The following is an 18,965-nucleotide window of genomic DNA, read 5'->3' as shown; positions in this document are numbered from 1 at the left end:
ACATAAAATCTAAGTTTAGGTACTCAAGGTCCGTGAGGCATGTAACAGGTGTGTTGATGTTGGGATAAGCACAAACACCACCTTCGAACTGGATCGTGAGTGGAGATTATAGCTGGATATGAAAAAGGGACTGGTGAGAATATCATCAGAGAAGTAAGATATTAGGCACAAATGGTGTTCAACTGAGAAGTTACTAGAGAGACCACAATTGTTGGTATACTGAATAGAATAAGAGGAATGTCTAACTGAGAGAGAAAGTTTGTGGGAGGGGTTGGTACTACTACTGTCTGAGCTCTCCCTCGCACTGGCAGTAAAGTCAGGAGGAAAATCAGAGATTCTTAGTACCCTATGATGCTGGGGCCTAGGGGCCATGAATTTGTGGGACTGTACCATGATTATGCTTAAAAATGTGTGAGTAGACAGGATTTAGGAAGAGTACTTATGTGAAGTGAATCAGCAAGGTTTGAATAGGTGTATGGTGCTTATTAGGAATAGATGCCAGGACTATCCTGGTAGTTCTGTCTTAATGAGACAGAAAGTAAAACCAGCAAACCTAACATGGAGAGTGTAAGATGATTCCAGGCACCACTTTAACACTCCTCAGTCAGGACAGTAGTACCATCCCGGTCAGCTGCTGTTAAAAGCATTTCTTCTTATACTATAATCAGTGTGATTCATGTTTTTTTTTTTTTCCATAATAGCAAAGGCATAAATGTCTACAAATTATCAGCCACAGTACTGTCATGATTTAGTAGATGCTGGCAGAACTGCCTCCACTTTTGTTAGAAAACCTCCTCATCCCTCATATTTGTCAACTTTCAAAGCTGCAAGAGTTAGTGTCCATAAAATCATTCTCTACATGACCCAAAGACTGATCATCATCAAATGATTCAGGATCATCTGCCTGGTCCTCTAAGTCTACTTAAAAGCCACTCCATTTCTTTCATGAAAACTCAAAAATGTGTTCTCATTGGCTGTTGGGAGAAATTATCACTCATTGCTACCTCAGTGACCACCCAAGCTTGGCACATAGCCTTGATATTATGGTGTAAAAGATGCATAAATATCAGTCTCACAATATCATTTAACTCACATAAATATTCATCTAAAGATGTTAAGGGACTAATGTCAATGATGTCCTGCTTGCTTATAAAGTCTTACACAAAGCTAAGCTGGTTAGGAAGATAGTGGCCATCCATGAAGAAGAAGAAGAAGAAGAAGAAGCATAAGAAAAAGAAAAAAAATTAGACCACAGAATTCAGCAGCAGTTTCAGATGACCAATAAGAACCACGTTTTGTATGTGAGGTTCAAAACTTGAACTCAACCAAGACTGCACTACTGTTTGGTTTTCTAGTATGATTCATTTCTATAAACAAAATACTTTCCAATCTTGCCTCTACATCTTGGTTAATAACCTCTAGTTACTATTCTAGAAGATCTAGAGACCATAAAATGGAATAGATATTTCTACTTCCACGATGGCTGGATTTTATGAGATAAAACCTTATTTAATGGAAAAAATTTTAATTCTGTACAGTCTCTTCAATTATGCCCCTTTCTTCTTTGCTGATGATAACATCTCTCTCATTACACTCAAAGAATAACCAGATGATTTCCTGAACCAAATGACTCCACAGGTGCAACAGAAACTCCCACGTTTGATTGTTGTATGTATGTTAAACTATACTGTGAAGGTTGTTATTTCATGCACAGCAAATTACTAAGACAGCATTACAGACATGGTTTAAAATATGAGTAGACTTTACCACAACTGTGTTAAAAATTAGCTAAAAATCCAAGTAAAATGCATCTTTGTTATTATGCCTAATCAGAAGTTTTTAAAATATTCATCAAACAACATTTACAGATCCAATGAATAAGCAGTCCCCAGTATGCATGTATAATATAAAGGTCTACCTGTACTTCAATCCATCTTAATGAAGACATTAACACTTTGGGTACAATCCACCTTTTATAAATACAAGGTAAAGATTTACACCAATCATATTTCACACTTTCCATAATTTATTTGCGTGGGATGAAGAAGTAAGATTATTAGTGAAAGAGAAGAGAGAGGCATTTGGATGATTTTTGCAGGGAAAAAATGCAAATGAGTGGGACATGTATAAAAGAAAGAGGCAGGAGGTCAAGAGAAAGGTGCAAGAGGTGAAAAAGAGGGCAAATGAGAGTTGGGTGAGAGAGTATCATTAAATTTTAGGGAGAATAAAAAGATGTTTTGGAAGGAGGTAAATAAAGTGCATAAGACAAGGGAGCAAATGGGAACTTCAGTGAAGGGGGCAAATGGGGAGGTGATAACAAGTAGTGGTGATGTGAGAAGATGGAGTGAGTATTTTGAAGGTTTGTTGAATGTGTTAGATGATAGAGTGGCAGATATGGGGTGTTTAGGTCGAGGTGGCGTGCAAAGTGAGAGGGTTAGGGAAAATGATTTGGTAAACGGAGAAGAGGTAGTAAAAGCTTTGTGGAAGATGAAAGCCGGCAAGGCAGCAGGTTTGGATGGTATTGCAGTGGAATTTATTAAAAAAGGGGGTGACTGTATTGTTGACTGGTTGGTAAGGTTATTTAATGTATGTATGATTCATGGTGAGGTGCCTGAGGATTGGCGGAATGCTTGTATAGTGTCATTGTACAAAGGCAAAGGGGATAAGAGTGAGTGCTCAAATTACAGAGGTATAAGTTTGTTGAGTATTCCTGGTAAATTATATGGGAGGGTATTGATTGAGAGGGTGAAGGCATGTACAGAGCATCAGATTGGGGAAGAGCAGTGTGGTTTAAGAAGTGGTAGAGGATGTGTGGATCAGGTGTTTGCTTTGAAGAATGTATGTGAGAAATACTTAGAAAAGCAAACGGATTTGTATGTAGCATTATGGATCTGGAGAAGGCATATGATAGAGATGCTCTGTGGAAGGTATTAAGAATATATAATGTGGGAGGCAAGTTGTCAGAAGCAGTGAAAAGTTTTTATCGAGGATGTAAGGCATGTGTACGTGTAGGAAGAGAGGAAAGTGATTGGTTCTCAGTGAATGTAGGTTTGCGGCAGGGGTGTGTGATGTCTCCATGGTTATTTAATATGTTTATGGATGGGGTTGTTAGGGAGGTGAATGCAAGAGTTTTGGAAAGAGGGGCAAGTATGCAGTCTGTTGTGGATAAGAGAGCTTGGGAAGTGAGTCAGTTGTTGTTCGCTGATGATACAGCGCTGGTGGCTGATTTGGGTGAGAAACTGCAGAAGCTGGTGACTGAGTTTGGTAAACTGTGTGAAAGAAGAAATTTGGGAGTAAATGTGAATAAGAGCAAGGTTATTAGGTACAGTAGGGTTGAGGGTCAAGTCAATTGGGAGGTAAGTTTGAATGGAGAAAAACTGGAGGAAGTAAAGTGTTTTAGATATCTAGGAGTGGATCTGGCAGCAGATGGAACCATGGAAGCGGAAGTGAATCATAGGGTGGGGGAGGGGGCAAAAATTCTGGGAGCCTTGAAGAATGTGTGGAAGTCGAGTACATTATCTCGGAAAGCAAAAATGGGTATGTTTGAAGGAATAGTGGTTCCAACAATGTTGGATGGTTGCGAGGCGTGGGCTATGGGATAGAGTTGTGCGCAGGAGGGTGGAGGTGCTGGAAATGAGATGTTTGAGGACAATATGTGGTGTGAGGTGGTTTGATCGAGTAAGTAATGTAAGGGTAAGAGAGATGTGTGGAAATAAAAAGAGTGTGGTTGAGAGAGCAGAAGAGGGTGTTTTGAAACTGTTTGGTCACATGGAGAGAATAAGTGAGGAAAGATTGACCAAGAGAATATATGTGTCAGAGGTGGAGGGAACAAGGAGAAGTGGGAGACCAAATTGGAGGTGGAAAGATGGAGTGAAAAAGATTTTGAGTGATTGGGGCCTGAACATGCAGGAGGGGTGAAAGGCGTGCAAGGAATAGAGTGAATTGGAACTATGTGGTATACCGGGGTCGACGTGCTGTCAATGGATTGAACCAGGGCATGTGAAGCGTCTGGGGTAAACCATGAAAAGTTGTGTGGGGCCTGGATGTGGAAAGGGAGGTGTGGTTTCGGTGCATTATTACATGACAGCTAGAGACTGAATGTGAACGAATGGGGCCTTTGTCTTTTCCTAGCGCTACCTCGCACACATGAGGGGGGAGGGGGTTGTTATTCCATGTGTGGCGAGGTGGCGATGGGAATAAATAAAGGCAGACAGTATGAATTATGTACATGTGTATATATGTGTATATGTCTGTGTGTGTATATATATATGTATACACTGAGATGTATAGGTATGTATATTTGCGTGTGTGGACGTGTATGTATATACATGTGTATGTGGGTGGGTTGGGCCATTCTTTCGTCTGTTTCCTTGTGCTACCTCACTAACGCGGGAGACAGCGACAAAGCAAAATAAATAAATAATAAATATCTTTTCCTCCATGTTAGTGTAAAATATACCAAAAGCTCAAACTTTCCATGACAATTCACACTATAAAATCATCATAAGAAAACCACAAACGTAAAATTATGAGGTTTTCAGAAAAGGTACTCTTATGTGTTATGATTTATTCAATTATACTCCATAATTACATGATTACATATTTACACAATAGTATTACATTAGAAAATGGTATTCATGACTTTAAAACAAACTGGAATATTTTATGGAGCATATCACTGCTTCATAGAAATTTGTGTAACAACTTCACTATTTTCAAACAGATGTCTTTTTTTTCTTCTGATGTGTTTGCCAGTGCATGTAGCTCTTTCACTTTTAGCAGAACAAAATATTCTCTGCTTTTATATTTCTTCACTGTGGAAGGTATGTGGACAGAAAAATATCTCCAAGTCAATCTGACCAGTACACTAGCTGCAATATCATGCTGCAGCAGTGACTTCTATTAATTTCTATTACAAAGCCCTTATGAATTCTGCAACTTAGTATGGTTTTACTATGTTTTAACAGCATGTCTAAGTAAACTGTATCCTTTATTCATTGGCCAAGAGGACACAACATATGCAAAACTGGAGAATGCAAAATAATCTTGGGACCCTGTAGGTATTTCTATCAACTGAGGAGAAAATTAAAGGTCTTCATGATCTGCAAGTGATAGCCAGACACAAGATACTTCAAGCAGGCTTCCAGAAATCAAACAGTAAAGCATGAGATGTGTCATGACAAATATTCTCTCCATCCAAGTGGTAAAAAATATCACAGAAATGGGTCACACAGTGGTAATGTACATAATCATCATTCACTTAAATTCTACAATGATAAGAAAGGCTGATTCAAACCTTGTTTGGTAAGAAAAATGACAAGAATAATGTTATAAAAAAAAAAAGGAAAAAAAAGCTGGTCAAGGAAGTAAAAAAAAATGGGGTTCTGAGGTACTATGATAATTTGGAAAGAATGGATTATGAAAGACTAAATAATAGTATAAAAATGATATAAGGCAGAATAGAAGCACTAAATAACTATTTTAAGAGGAAGAGAATACAGTTTGTGTAAGAATATAAAGTTGTTTGTGTTGATAGTGATCTAAGATTAATTTTTCAAGTCAAAAATAATCAATTTTCAATGTGTAGTTATTACTGTCAAAATGATAGTGTGTTTACCACTATGACATATGCAATATTTCAGCAGCCTGTTCTTTCTCTTGCTAGCTTTGTCCACCAATTAGCTTATCAGTTTTCATCCTCTGTCTTGCTTTTCTTTCCCTCCATTTCCTACGTATCTCCTCTTTGTAGTCTTGGTCAATATGACATTTCCACTTTTGTCTCTCATAATGCCTTTTCTTCCTTGCTCTCTCCTTAGCTCTATAAAGATCCTCATTATTTAGTATCTGATAATTTGTCCCTTGATGTTCCTGCATAAGGAATCCGTCCATCTGTAAAAGAATGATATATACAGTACTGCAATATGTTCACCAGTTACATACTGCAGCATTCAAGGTTGTAGGGTACAAAAGATACTCCAAAGAAGTCCTATTCTGTCAAAGTTTCTGAAATACAACTTTATGATTATTATAATTATTCTACTTAATTTCATCATCTAATTTTTTCTTTGAAAATATTATTGTTGGTAGTTTTTGCATAATTACAGGAAACCATTAGAAATTCAATTTGTCATTAATTAATATGATACTACTGTCTTTATTCATATAACTTTTCCTTGATGCTAGTTAAGTATGGCCCCCAGTCTAAGTATATTCAAACTAATTTCAATCTCTCCCTAAGATAACACAAAAGCCTCAATGATGAATGTACTAAATGTAGGTATTGGGAGGATGAGAAACCATCTCTACTCTAGGTATAGCACTATGAACATCTGAAAGATTTTATAGTGAGTGCTGAACCACCATTTTAACCCCTACTGATGAAGTGTATCCATGAAGGATTTCCACATATGACTACCACAAATCAAACAGGGCCAACAGATTCTCATTCAAAGGGCTGAATGGCCATGCAGAAACCCATCAAGTCCTATGATGTTATAGTGTGGAGGAGAGGTGGCATTTAGCATTCTCTCATCCACGTTAATTCAGTGGTGGTTAATAATTGTTGCATGGAATAAAGAAATGTTTTATTGAAAAGGAAAGAGGAGATGTGGGAAATAAATGGGTGTTGATAGGGCTCAACTAAGGGAAAAGAAATAGGCTTTTGTTCTTTAAAATCTACATATCTTCCCTAACAACAATGAAGCCCTTTGAGTGCCTAAGAGTAAACTCATGAGAGGAAGAATGGACTTGAAAAAAACTATAGAAAATTAAAGAGAGGACCTGCCCTTAATGATAGCTGACACTTTTTCTGGACCATCCTCTTCTGTTTGTGGCTTATCAAAAGACACACAATGAAATCAACCAGATCTATATCAGTGAACAAAGGTATCTGACAAATGTTAAAGGCCTCTTTTGCAAATCTTAATCAATGAGTTGTCCCTTAAGAAAAGGAAACAAAAGCCATTGCCCTTACATTCTGGGCTCTGTAGGCTCTCTTGCCAACTTCACCCCTTCCCTACTTATACCATCCATTCCTCCCACTGTGGGTGCTACCAAGAGGACCTCTTTTGGAGTTTCATTTGATAAAGTTAAACCTGTAATTCAAAAAGGAACTCTGTATTCCTCAAAAATATTCTTTTTTATTTAGAATTCTACTTCTTCCTGGTCTGTATAACCACAATAAACACTAATCATGGTTTTGGGCCAATGTTTGTAAATATTTTTTTAATTTGCCATGCATTTTGCAACACTAGACCCCTCCAATACAAATCACAAAGCAAACCTCACATAGAAATAAAAAAATTTTCCATTTTATACTTGAGCAAACTATACTTGATATAAACATAACATAATGACCTTCCAGGCTCTAAACAACCATCCTGTTATCCCAGTCTAAAATATCACTCCACCAGACAGTCATCCACCTGAAGCTTCATTCCTAAAGCACACAAAAATTCCATTTTCTTGTCTGAATTGTAGAAATCACTTGTCACTCTAATGTTACAAAAACTGATTCAACACAAAGCTCCTCACACCCAAGATACAACTTCCATATTTAAGACATCAAATACTTCTTAATTCTTCTGTTCTCATTCCAGGAAGACAAACACAATATCACCTAACTTCCTGTGGTGCCACCAAGTGGATGAAACTGGCTTCTGAAGCACAGCAAGAACCCCAATAGAAGGAGATCCAGAGGCAGGCAGGAAGGTAAGGATTTACCATGTGTTTCTTCCAAATCATGCAAAATGCAACCCCTTAACTTTATCATAGGGAAGAGAGTGTGGGGTGTAAATATTAGCCAGCAACCTAAACAGAACAGTAAACAACCCTGGTTATACAATAAAAAGTTTCCTGATCCAACCAAAAATATACTTTCCTGATAGAGGAGTTCAAAAGGAAAAAAAATTCTTGGTAATTTTCCAGGAGACCAAGAAAATCTTTGAGTCTTACTGCATACAAAGCATAAAATTACTTGGAAGAAATTTTCTGAACCATATTAACAAAGATTTATTCCTAAATCTAAGTCTTATGTAAGTTTTGAATTAATGCAACCTATGAAAAAACTTCAAACCAGTAAATCCATATGCCTAAACACTAAATGAATAACACTACCTTCCTAATCTCAAAGCTATGAAGAACAGTCTTTACAAGAAGACAATATGGATCTATATTGCCCAAAGAGCTAGCAGATAGTAAAAGATCAAAGGCCTTTGAAAGCCCCCACTTTAGGTTGGAAAAAAAAAATCATAATCTATTCCACACAGAGCCAGAAAGAATATCAAGTGCCATGGTCAAAGGCTCTAAATCTAAAGCACTATCATACAATGCAATAGTGTCATTATCTTCGTTCTTTCCATGATAGAGACTTGTGAAATTCATTCACAACAGATTTTGTTAGTATCTTTGAAAAGCTGGAGAAGATTACTATACCTCCTTATAGTGTCTATGGGTGGAAGGGAAAACATTTAGATACTAAACTGTCTAATACTATCCATGGGTGGAAGGTCAAATATTAATTAAATAATCTTCTGTTCATTATCCTACAAAACTTCTTGTAAACATCTATCTGAATTAATCTAAATGTCAAGATTCTAAAAACAAAATCTGATGATCGTGATGACTTATTAAGAAAGACTGAGGAACTATGCACAGTAGTACACTACCAGAGGGGATTCGCCCTCCTTAAGCTGTATAATAGAATAAATAACGGCTAATACACTCTAGCAAATTCTAGTCCTTTCAATCATTCCAAAGGAAAAATGAATGTACATCTACATGCAAGTAAATCACAATGATGTGCATACGTCTACATATATTTAACCATTTGAGTGATTTACACTGATGACTAACGAAACAACCTTATCAGCTTCACCATCTTCCCAAAACGATGACATAAATGTACAATGAAAAAATTTGCTTATAAAAGCTTATTAACTTGGTTTATCAAAAAAATTCCTTGCTTACTGCTATCAGCTGTTTTACATTATCAAATATCATACATATGTTTTCATTCAAACCCTGTTGCCAGTCTCGTAATAACCATACTTATGTAATTAATTTCAAGAGAAATAACTAATATCAGTACTTGAATCCAACATACAAAGAACTTAAAAAGCACAAAGTTCTTTATGATACAATGTTATCATACCACTCGTTTTGAGCTTTTCATCATCATCTTAGTGAGTTTATAATCCCACCCAACCCAAAATCTGCCACACTCCTTGAAAGTTTGTACTTGACTCTCCAACTCTTGACCTCATCCTGGATAACCTGCTAATAGTATGGATGCTATTTGGCACACTCATATCACTAGACCATGAAAACCAATTAGTAGAAGAATCACTTTTTTGAGGATCTTTAAAAGAAAAATATATACTTTGAGTTTAAACTTTCCAAAGATCATGGGAGTAGCCCCTTATACCTTTGAAGTGTAAGCAAGAGAAAACACAATACAATAAAAGGGCAATGACTTCTAGGTGAAGAGACCTTCCTAAGGATTCAGTCTTAAGAAAAAGATTCACTTAAAAACAGCTACCTCAGTAACATGTCAGGCAATATAGTCCTAGGCCTTGATAGAGCATCTGAATTCCTAAACAGTGTATACACTCAGAGTGACTGCTAAGGGGGCCCCATAGTCTCAACAGTTACAGTCTGAATGGAGAAAAACTGGAGGAAGTGAAGTGTTTTAGATATCTGGGAGTGGATTTGGCAGTGGATGGAACTATGGAAGTGGAAGTGAATCATCGTGTGGGGGAGGGGGCAAAAGTTCTGGGAGCCTTGAAAAATATGTGGAAGGCGAGAACGTTATCTCGGAAAGCAAAAATGGCTATGTTTAAAGGAATAGTGGTTCCAACAATGTTATATGGTTGCAAGACGTGGCCTATAGATAGAGATGTGTGGAGGAGGGTGGATGTGCTGGAAATGAGATGTTTGAGGACATGTGGTGTGAGGTGGTTTGATCTAGTAAGTAATGTAAGGGTAAGAGAGATGTGTGGAAATAAAAAGAGTGTGGTTGAGAGAGCAGAAGAGGGTGTTTTGAAATGGTTTGGTCACATGGAGAGAATGAGTAAGGAAAGATTGACAAAGGGGATATATGTGTCAGAGGTGGAGGGAATGAGGAGAAGTAGGAAACCAAATTGGAGGTGGAAAGATGGAGTGAAAAGATTTTGAGTGAAAGGCGTGCAAGGAATAGAGTGAATTGGAACGATGTGGTATACCGGGGTCAACTTGCTGTCAATGGATTGAACAAGGGCATGTGAAGCATCTGGGGTAAACCATGGAAAGTTTTGTGGGGCCTGGATGTGGAAAGAAAGCTGTGGTTTCGGTGTATTATACATGACAACTAAAGACTGAGTGTGAACCAATGTGGCCTTAGTTGTCTTTTCCTAGCGCTACCTCGCACACATGTGGGGGGGGGTTGTCATTTCATGCATGGTGGGGTGGTGATGGGAATGAATAAAGGCAGACAGTATGAATTATGTACATGTGTATATATGTATATGTCTGTGTGTGTATATACTTGTATACGTTGAGATGTATAGGTATGTATATGTGCGTGTGAGGACGTGTATGTATATACATGTGTATGTAGGCGGGTTGGGCCATTCTTTCGTCTGTTTCCTTGTGCTACCTCGCTAATGCGGGAGATAGTGACAAAGTATAATAAAATATATAAATAAATAAATAAATAGAGTGAATTGGAGCGATGTGGTATACCGGGGTTGACGTGCTGTCAGTGGATTGAAGCAAGGCATGTGAAGCGTCTGGGGTAAACCATGGAAAGCTGTGTAGGTATGTATATTTGCGTGTGTGGACGTATGTATATACATGTGTATGGGGGGGGTTGGGCAATTTCTTTCGTCTGTTTCCTTGCGCTACCTCGCAAACGCGGGAGACAGTGACAAAGTATAATAAAAATAATAATATGAAAATAAATAAATAAAGTGACTTGGTTGACATATTCTGATTTTGTATCTAAAGTAATAAAAAATCTCTGAAATAAACCTCGCTGATGCAGGAAACAGCGTTTAAGTTTTTTTTTTTTTTTTTTTTTTTTTTTTTTTTTATACTTTGTCGCTGTCTCCCGCGTTTGCGTTTAAGTGTAAAAGTAATAATATAATAATATATAAATAGCGTACTTTCTTCTATATTGGTGTGTGAGGGTACTGAGTTGATGGTGGAGGGTCCTGGATGATGGACTGGATGCTCTTATCTATGTAAGTATAAGATGGTTAAAGTTTTTTCTTAGTGCACTTTTTTCTTTGTAAATACACCTAAACAAATTACAAACTTTATGTTTTTTCTCTCCAACTTTGATTTTACACATCCTACACATATGATTTGCATAACTTTTTTATACAGTATACAGTAAACCCTTGATTCAATCCATTAAATCAGGGTCCCCTGATTTAATGGATTTCAAATTTAATGGACCAGGCAAATAATAATACATTAATTAATAATCTAAAAAATCGAGAATAAAATAAAAAAATCTCAAACTCCACACCATGTGCATTTCACATCGTACTTGTTTTTGGTAGTGTGGGATGTACTCGTTTTGTTTTGGTCTCAGTCTGCCTCAAGCTACCATGTGGTCGGGTTATATACAGCAAATTGTAATTTTAATTATTGAAAAATACTGCAATCCTTACAATATGAAATGGCATCAAGTGATAAAGACATTAAAGAAAAACATGTGGACTGTATATTGTATTAAAAAAATGGCCCATTGGTTACATTCTCAATTTAACAGACTTTTGGCATTAACAGACATCCCCTACCCGATTAGTCCGTTAAATCAAGGACTTTCCGTGTATACTTACATATCATGTATGCTCTGTGGAAAGTATTAAGAATATATGGTGTGGGAGGCAAGTTGTTAGAAGCAGTGAAAAGTTTTTATTGAGGATGTAAGGCATGTGTACGTGTAGGAAGAGAGGAAAGTGATTGGTTCTCAGTGAATGTAGGTTTGCGGCAGGGGTGTGTGATGTCTCCATGGTTGTTTAATTTGTTTATGGATGGGGTTGTTAGGGAGGTGAATGCAAGAGTTTTGGAAAGAGGGGCAAGTATGAAGTCTGTTGGGGATGAGAGAGCTTGGGAAGTGAGTCAGTTGTTGTTCGCTGATGATACAGCGCTGGTGGCTGATTCATGTGAGAAACTGCAGAAGCTGGTGACTGAGTTTGGTAAAGTGTGTGAAAGAAGAAAGTTAAGAGTAAATGTGAATAAGAGCAAGGTAATTAGGTACAGTAGGGTTGAGGGTCAAGTCAATTGGGAGGTAAGTTTGAATGGAGAAAAACTGGAGGAAGTAAAGTGTTTTAGATATCTGGGAGTGGATCTGGCAGCGGATGGAACCAAGGAAGCGGAAGTGGATCATAGGGTGGGGGAGGGGGCGAAAATCCTGGGAGCCTTGAAGAATGTGTGGAAGTCGAGAACATTATCTCGGAAAGCAAATATGGGTATGTTTGAAGGAATAGTGGTTCCAACAATGTTGTATGGTTGCGAGGCGTGGGCTTATGGATAGAGTTGTGTGCAGGAGGATGGATGTGCTGGAAATGAGATGTTTGAGATCAATGTGTGGTGTGAGGTGGTTTGATCGAGTAAGTAACGTAAGGGTAAGAGAGATGTGTGGAAATAAAAAGAGCGTGGTTGAGAGAGCAGAAGAGGGTGTTTTGAAATGGTTTGGGCACATGGAGAGAATGAGTGAGGAAAGATTGACCAAGAGGATATATGTGTCGGAGGTGGAGGGAACGAGGAGAAGTGGGAGATAAAATTGGAGGTGGAAAGATGGAGTGAAAAAGATTTTGTGTGATCGGGGCCTGAACATGCAGGAGGGTGAAAGGAGGGCAAGGAATAGAGTGAATTGGATCGATGTGGTATACCGGGGTTGACGTGCTGTCAGTGGATTGAATCAGGGCATGTGAAGCATCTGGGGTAAACCATGGAAAGCTGTGTATGTATGTATATTTGCGTGTGTGGACGTATGTATATACATGTGTATGGGGGTGGGTTGGGCCATTTCTTTCGTCTGTTTCCTTGCGCTACCTCGCAAACGCGGGAGACAGTGGAAAAAAAAAAATGTATTTACATATTATTTACATACTCAAAACATAATTCACATGAATAAAAAAATAGATTCAGTCTCATCAAAACATAAATACCACCACAAGATATATTTTTCTTATAACAAAACTGAGTACTAAAGTTTCCATATAAATCTGGCTTCTGACCCTGATGATATAATTACACTCGTCGATGATTAATGGGTAACTGTTATGCAAATTTTCTACATGTGATGTTTGGCTGACAGTGACATCTATAGGCAAGAGAAAGAATCATAAATCAGCAGGGAATTAAAAATACTATTTGCCAAAGTCTTTACCAGTCTACTGGCACATTGCAACCATCATAGCAGACCAGTGTATTGATACATCACTGTCTGAGGGTTAAATGGCCAAAGCAAACTGAGACTTAAATGTCTACTTATACAAACTTTTGATGCCTATAAAGTACTTAGTTTAACTCTTTAATTGTGCAATAAACTTTTCTGCAGGACCCCCCATAAGCACCAAGAAATTTTGTTCCCTAACGGTTCCTAATTCTAAAATGATAGATCAGCAATTAAAAACAGAGAATTTATAAGAAAAAAAAAGAGGTACTCACCATTTTGCTGATGTGGTTAGTTCTAGGGGATGATGTGGCCTTGAGGGAGGGTGTGGAGTGTGGGGTGTTGTAATGATGTGCTCCTCCTCCCCCACACCAAGCTCACTCTCCTCACTGCAATCACCGTGCTCTCAAAACTAATTCCTTGTCACTACTCTCTTCATACCTGTTTGAAGTATCATCTTCCTCCTTACCGAAGCTATTGACTATCCTTTGTATCTTTGTAGGAATCAAGGGCAAACTCACTTTGAAAAGGTGCCATGTGTGGCATGAGAAGTTGGTGCATGACCTCACTCCATTGTGTTTAGGGGTTCACTGAATGGATGAAAACTTTTTCCAGGCCACAACTGGCTCAGAAGTTACAATGATTGGTGCATGGAGGAATAATGTATCAGCTGAATTTTGAATCTATGAAGGAATTTTGAAACTACGCATTGTGGACCAACTAAGAGTAAAATTTCTCCCATGCTGCATATGCAGCATAGTTCAGTTAAAGGGTTAAATGGCTATAGTTATTCAAATGGCTCAAATATTTTTCTAATAATCTAAACATTCTTAATATTGATAAGACTAAGGGATACAGCTTTTTCAATGCAGTCAGGAATGAGAGTTAATGGCAAAATTATGCCATCAGCCATTGTCCCACAAAAAGCAGAGGTGCACAGCTACACCCTTTCTTATGACAACTGAGATGGAATAGGTCATTGAATGTTCTAATCATAGCCATCTATATTAGCTACATATAAATTAGGTACAGTAGGGCTGAGGGTCAAGTCAACTGGGAGGTAAGTTTGAATGGAGAAAAACTGGAGGAAGTGAAGTGTTTTAGATATCTGGGAGTGGATTTGGCAGCGGATGGAACCATGGAAGCAGAAGTGAATCATAGGGTGGGGGAGGGGTCGAAAATTCTGGGAGCCTTGAAGAATGTGTGGAAGTCGAGAACATTATCTCGGAAAGCAAAAATGGGTATGTTTGAAGGAATAGTGGTTCCAACAATGTTGTATGGTTGCGAGACGTGGGTTATGGATAAAGTTGTGCGCAGGAGGGTGGATGTGCTGGAAATGAGATGTTTGAGGATAATATGAGGGGTGAGGTGGTTTGATTGAGTAAGTAATAATAGGGTAAGAGAGATGTGTGGTAATAAAAAGAGTGTGGCTGAGAGAGCAGAAGAGGGTGTTTTGAAATGGTTTGGTCACATGGAGAGAATGAGTGAGGAAAGATTGACAAAGAGGATATATGTGTCAGGTGGAGGGAATGAGAAGTGGGAGACCAAATTGGAGGTGGAAAGATGGAGTGAAAAAGATTTTGAGTGATTGGGGCCTGAACATGCAGGAGGGTGAAAGGCGTGCAAGGAATAAAGTGAATTGGAACGATGTGGTATACCGGGGTCGACGTGCTGTCAATGAATTGAACCAGGGCATGTGAGGCGTCTGGGGTAAACCATGGAAAGTTGTGTGGGGCCTGGATGTGGAAAGGGAGCTGTTGTTTCGGTGCATTAATACATGACAGCTAGAGACTGAGTGTGAACGAATGTGGCCTTTGTTGTCTTTTCCTAGCGTTACCTCGCACACATGAGGGGGGAGGGGGTTGTTATTCATGTGTGGTGAGGTGGTGATGGGAATGAATAAAAGGCAGACAGTATGAATTATGTACGTGTATATATGTATATGTCTGTGTGTGTATATATATGTATACGTTGAGATGTATAGGTATGTATATTTGCGTGTGTGGACGTGTATGTATATACATGTGTATGTGGGGTGGGTTGGGCCATTCTTTCGTCTGTTTCCTTGCGCTACCTCGCTAACGCGGGAGACAGCGACAAAGCAAAATAAAATAAATATAATCACAGCCTGTGCAGCAATCACAAAAATTCGATGTAAGCATAAAAAAAAATAGAAATATTTATGATACATTCTGACTTCAATATGCCTGGAACCCAATTCTTTGCAGCAGACCCTAAAAGACCCCTCCCAAACCAAACCTTACCAAGCTAACCACCAAAAAACAAGTAAAGACAAAATAAACCTTGCCTCTGCCACACATATCTGGAACCTATACTCACAGATCCTGCCCTCCCCAACAAACAAAACATTAAGTAAACATGAACATGTTGTAATGACTTGATAGTCACAAAATTGTAACCCACCAGAAATAAATCTATCTGAAATTATGTGACACTTTCTTATCAGTATTCTGGACAACACTCATCTCTACAACACTACAAATACAGATTCAATGCATTACAAGACCCATCATGCCCAAGAGGTATCTTCCATTCTGAAGGCAATGAAAACTTACTCCTTAACTGTCCTGTACTCTTTTCAGACAAACACACATCACACTTCTTTACTTTTGGTCCTGCCCATTGAATGCCATGGACTCTAGGTGCTTGGTGAAAATGATCATTCTTTCATTTAACATGAGCTATTCAAATTCTGGTGTTTCTTTTCTCCATTCTTTTTGTGAATGTAAAATGTATATATATATATATATATATATATATATATATATATATATATATATATATATATATATATATATATAAGGGGAGTGGGGGAGGAATGGGATGTATTTAGGGAATCAGTGATGGATTGCACAAAAGATGCTTGTGGCATGAGAAGAGTGGGAGGTGGGTTGATTAGAAAGGGTAGTGAGTGGTGGGATGAAGAAGTAAGAGTATTAGTGAAAGAGAAGAGAGAGGCATTTGGACGATTTTTGCAGGGAAAAAATGCAATTGAGTGGGAGATGTATAAAAGAAAGAGACAGGAGGTCAAGAGAAAGGTGCAAGAGGTGAAAAAGAGGGCAAATGAGAGTTGGGGTGAGAGAGTATCATTAAATTTTAGGGAGAATAAAAAGATGTTCTGGAAGGAGGTAAATAAAGTGCGTAAGACAAGGGAGCAAATAGGAACTTCAGTGAAGGGCGCAAATGGGGAGGTGATAACAAGTAGTGGTGATGTGAGAAGGAGATCTTGAAGGTTTGTTGAATGTGTTTGATGATAAGAGTGGCAGATATAGGGTGTTTTGGTCGAGGTGGTGTGCAAAGTGAGAGGGTTAGGGAAAATGATTTGGTAAAGAGAGAAGAGGTAGTAAAAGCTTTGCGGAAGATGAAAGCCGGCAAGGCAGCAGGCTTGGATGGTATTGCAGTGGAATCTATTAAGAAAGGGGGTGACTGTATTATTGACTGGTTGGTAAGGATATTTAATGTATGTATGACTCATGGTGAGGTGCCTGAGGATTGGCGGAATGCGTGCATAGTGCCATTGTACAAAGGCAAAGGGGATAAGAGTGAGTGCTCAAATTACAGAGGTTATAAGTTTTTTGAGTATTCCTGGTAAATTATATGGGAGGGTATTGATTGAGAGGGTGAAGGCATGTACAGAGCATCAGATTGGGGAAGAGCAGTGTGGTTTCAGAAGTGGTAGAGGATGTGTGGATCAGGAGTTTGCTTTGAAGAATGTATGTGAGAAATACTTAGAAAAGCAAATGGATTTGTATGTAGCATTTATGGATCTGGAGAAGGCATATGATAGAGTTGATAGAGATGCTCTGTGGAAGGTATTAAGAATATATGGTGTGGGAGGCAAGTTGTTAGAAGCAGTGAAAAGTTTTTATCGAGGATGTAAGGCATGTGTACGTGTAGGAAAAGAGGAAAGTGATTGGTTCTCAGTGAATGTAGGTTTGCGGCAGGGGTGTGTGATGTCTCCATGGTTGTTTAATTTGTTTATGGATGGGGTTGTTAGGGAGGTGAATGCAAGAGTTTTGGAAAGAGGGGCAAGTATGAAGTCTGTTGGGGATGAGAGAGCTTGGGAAGTGAGTCAGTTGTTGTTCGCTGATGATACAGCGCTGGTGACTGATTCATATGAGAAACTCCAGAAGCTGGTGACTGAGTTTGGTAAAGTGTGTGAAAGAGGAAAGTTAAGAGTAAATGTGAATAAGAGCAAGGTTATTAGGTACAGTAGGGTTGAAGGTCAAGTCAATTGGGAGGTAAGTTTGAATGAGAAAAACTGGAGGAAGTAAAGTGTTTTAGATATCTGGGAGTGGATCTGGCAGCGCATGGAATCATGAAAGCGGAAGTGGATCATAGGGTGGGGGATGGGGCGAAGATTCTGGGAGCCTTGAAGAATGTGTGGAAGTCGAGAACATTATCTCGGAAAGCAAAAATGGGTATGTTTGAAGGAATAGTGGTTCCAACAATGATGTATGGTTGCGAGGCGTGGGCTATGGATAGAGTTGTGCGCAGGAGGATGGATGTGTTGGAAATGAGATGTTTGAGGACAATGTGTAGTGTGAGGTGGTTTGATCGAGTAAGTAACGTAAGGGTAAGAGAGATGTGTGGAAATAAAAAGAGCGTGGTTGAGAGAGCAGAAGAGGGTGTTTTGAAATGGTTTGGGCACATGGAGAGAATGAGTGAGGAAAGATTGACCAAGAGGATATATGTGTCGGAGGTGGAGGGAACGAGGAGAAGTGGGAGACCAAATTGGAGGTGGAAAGATGGAGTGAAAAAGATTTTGTGTGATCGGGGCCTGAACATGCAGGAGGGTGAAAGGAGGGCAAGGAATAGAGTGAATTGGATCGATGTGGTATACCGGGGTTGACGTGCTGTCAGTGGATTGAATCAGGGCATGTGAAGCGTCTGGGGTAAACCATGGAAAGCTGTGTAGGTATGTATATTTGTGTGTGTGGACGTATGTATATACATGTGTATGGGGGTGGGTTGGGCCATTTCTTTCGTCTGTTTCCTTGCGCTACCTCGCAAACGCGGGAGACAGCGAAAAAAAAAAAATATATATATATATATATTTTTTTTTTCATACTATTTGCCATTTCCCGCATTAGCGAGGTAGCGTTAAGAACAGAGGACTGGGCCTTTGAGGGAATATCCTCATATGGCCCCCTTCTCTGTTCCTTCTTTTGGAAAATTTAAAAAAAAATGAGAGGGGAGGATTTCCAGCCCCCCGCTCCCTTCCCTTTTAGTCGCCTTCTACGACATGCAGGGAATACGTGGGAAGTATTCTTTCTCCCCTATATATATTTATCTATTTATTCACTTTGCCCCGTCGCCGTCTCCCGCGCTAGTGAGGTAGTGCAAGGAAACAGACGAAAGAATGGCCCAACCCACCCACACAGACATGCATACACATACACGTCCACACACACCACATATACACACCTATACATCTCAACGCACACATACATATACACACACAGACATATACATATATACCCATGTACATAATTCATACTGTCTGCCTTTATTCATTCCCATCGCCACCCCGCCACACATGGAATAACAACATCCT

General features: G+C 38.9%; 2 protein-coding genes across 16 annotated transcripts in view; one reads left to right on the top strand and one right to left on the bottom strand.

Moving 5' to 3' along the window:
- LOC139751160 (uncharacterized) overlaps nt 1-8,731 on the top strand; it is a 117,379-nt gene extending 108,648 nt beyond the window's left edge. For both annotated transcript variants that reach the window (XM_071666261.1, XM_071666262.1), the window contains exon 5: nt 7,599-8,731. In XM_071666261.1, coding sequence (XP_071522362.1) covers nt 7,599-7,622 — 24 coding nt within the window. In that variant the 3' untranslated portion in view covers nt 7,623-8,731. The remainder of the gene's footprint in view (nt 1-7,598) is intronic.
- LOC139751162 (uncharacterized) overlaps nt 1-18,965 on the bottom strand; it is a 166,152-nt gene that overhangs the window by 39,838 nt on the left and 107,349 nt on the right. For 3 of the 14 annotated variants that reach the window (XM_071666274.1, XM_071666273.1, XM_071666275.1), the window contains exon 5: nt 4,553-5,889. The exons of 8 other annotated variants lie outside the window; for them this stretch is intronic. In XM_071666274.1, the coding sequence (XP_071522375.1) occupies nt 5,662-5,889 (228 nt within the window). In that variant the 3' untranslated portion in view covers nt 4,553-5,661. Of the gene's footprint in view, nt 1-4,552; nt 5,890-18,965 lie in introns of those variants that run through there. 3 more of the 14 variants (XM_071666264.1, XM_071666263.1, XM_071666266.1) reach the window with 1 other exon arrangement.

The sequence above is a fragment of the Panulirus ornatus genome, chromosome 11 (genome assembly GCF_036320965.1).
Source record: "Panulirus ornatus isolate Po-2019 chromosome 11, ASM3632096v1, whole genome shotgun sequence".
NCBI classification, from domain to species: Eukaryota; Metazoa; Arthropoda; class Malacostraca; order Decapoda; family Palinuridae; genus Panulirus; species Panulirus ornatus.
The sequence above is the reverse complement of the archived record's forward strand: the minus strand, read 5'-3'. Positions and strand labels throughout refer to the sequence as shown.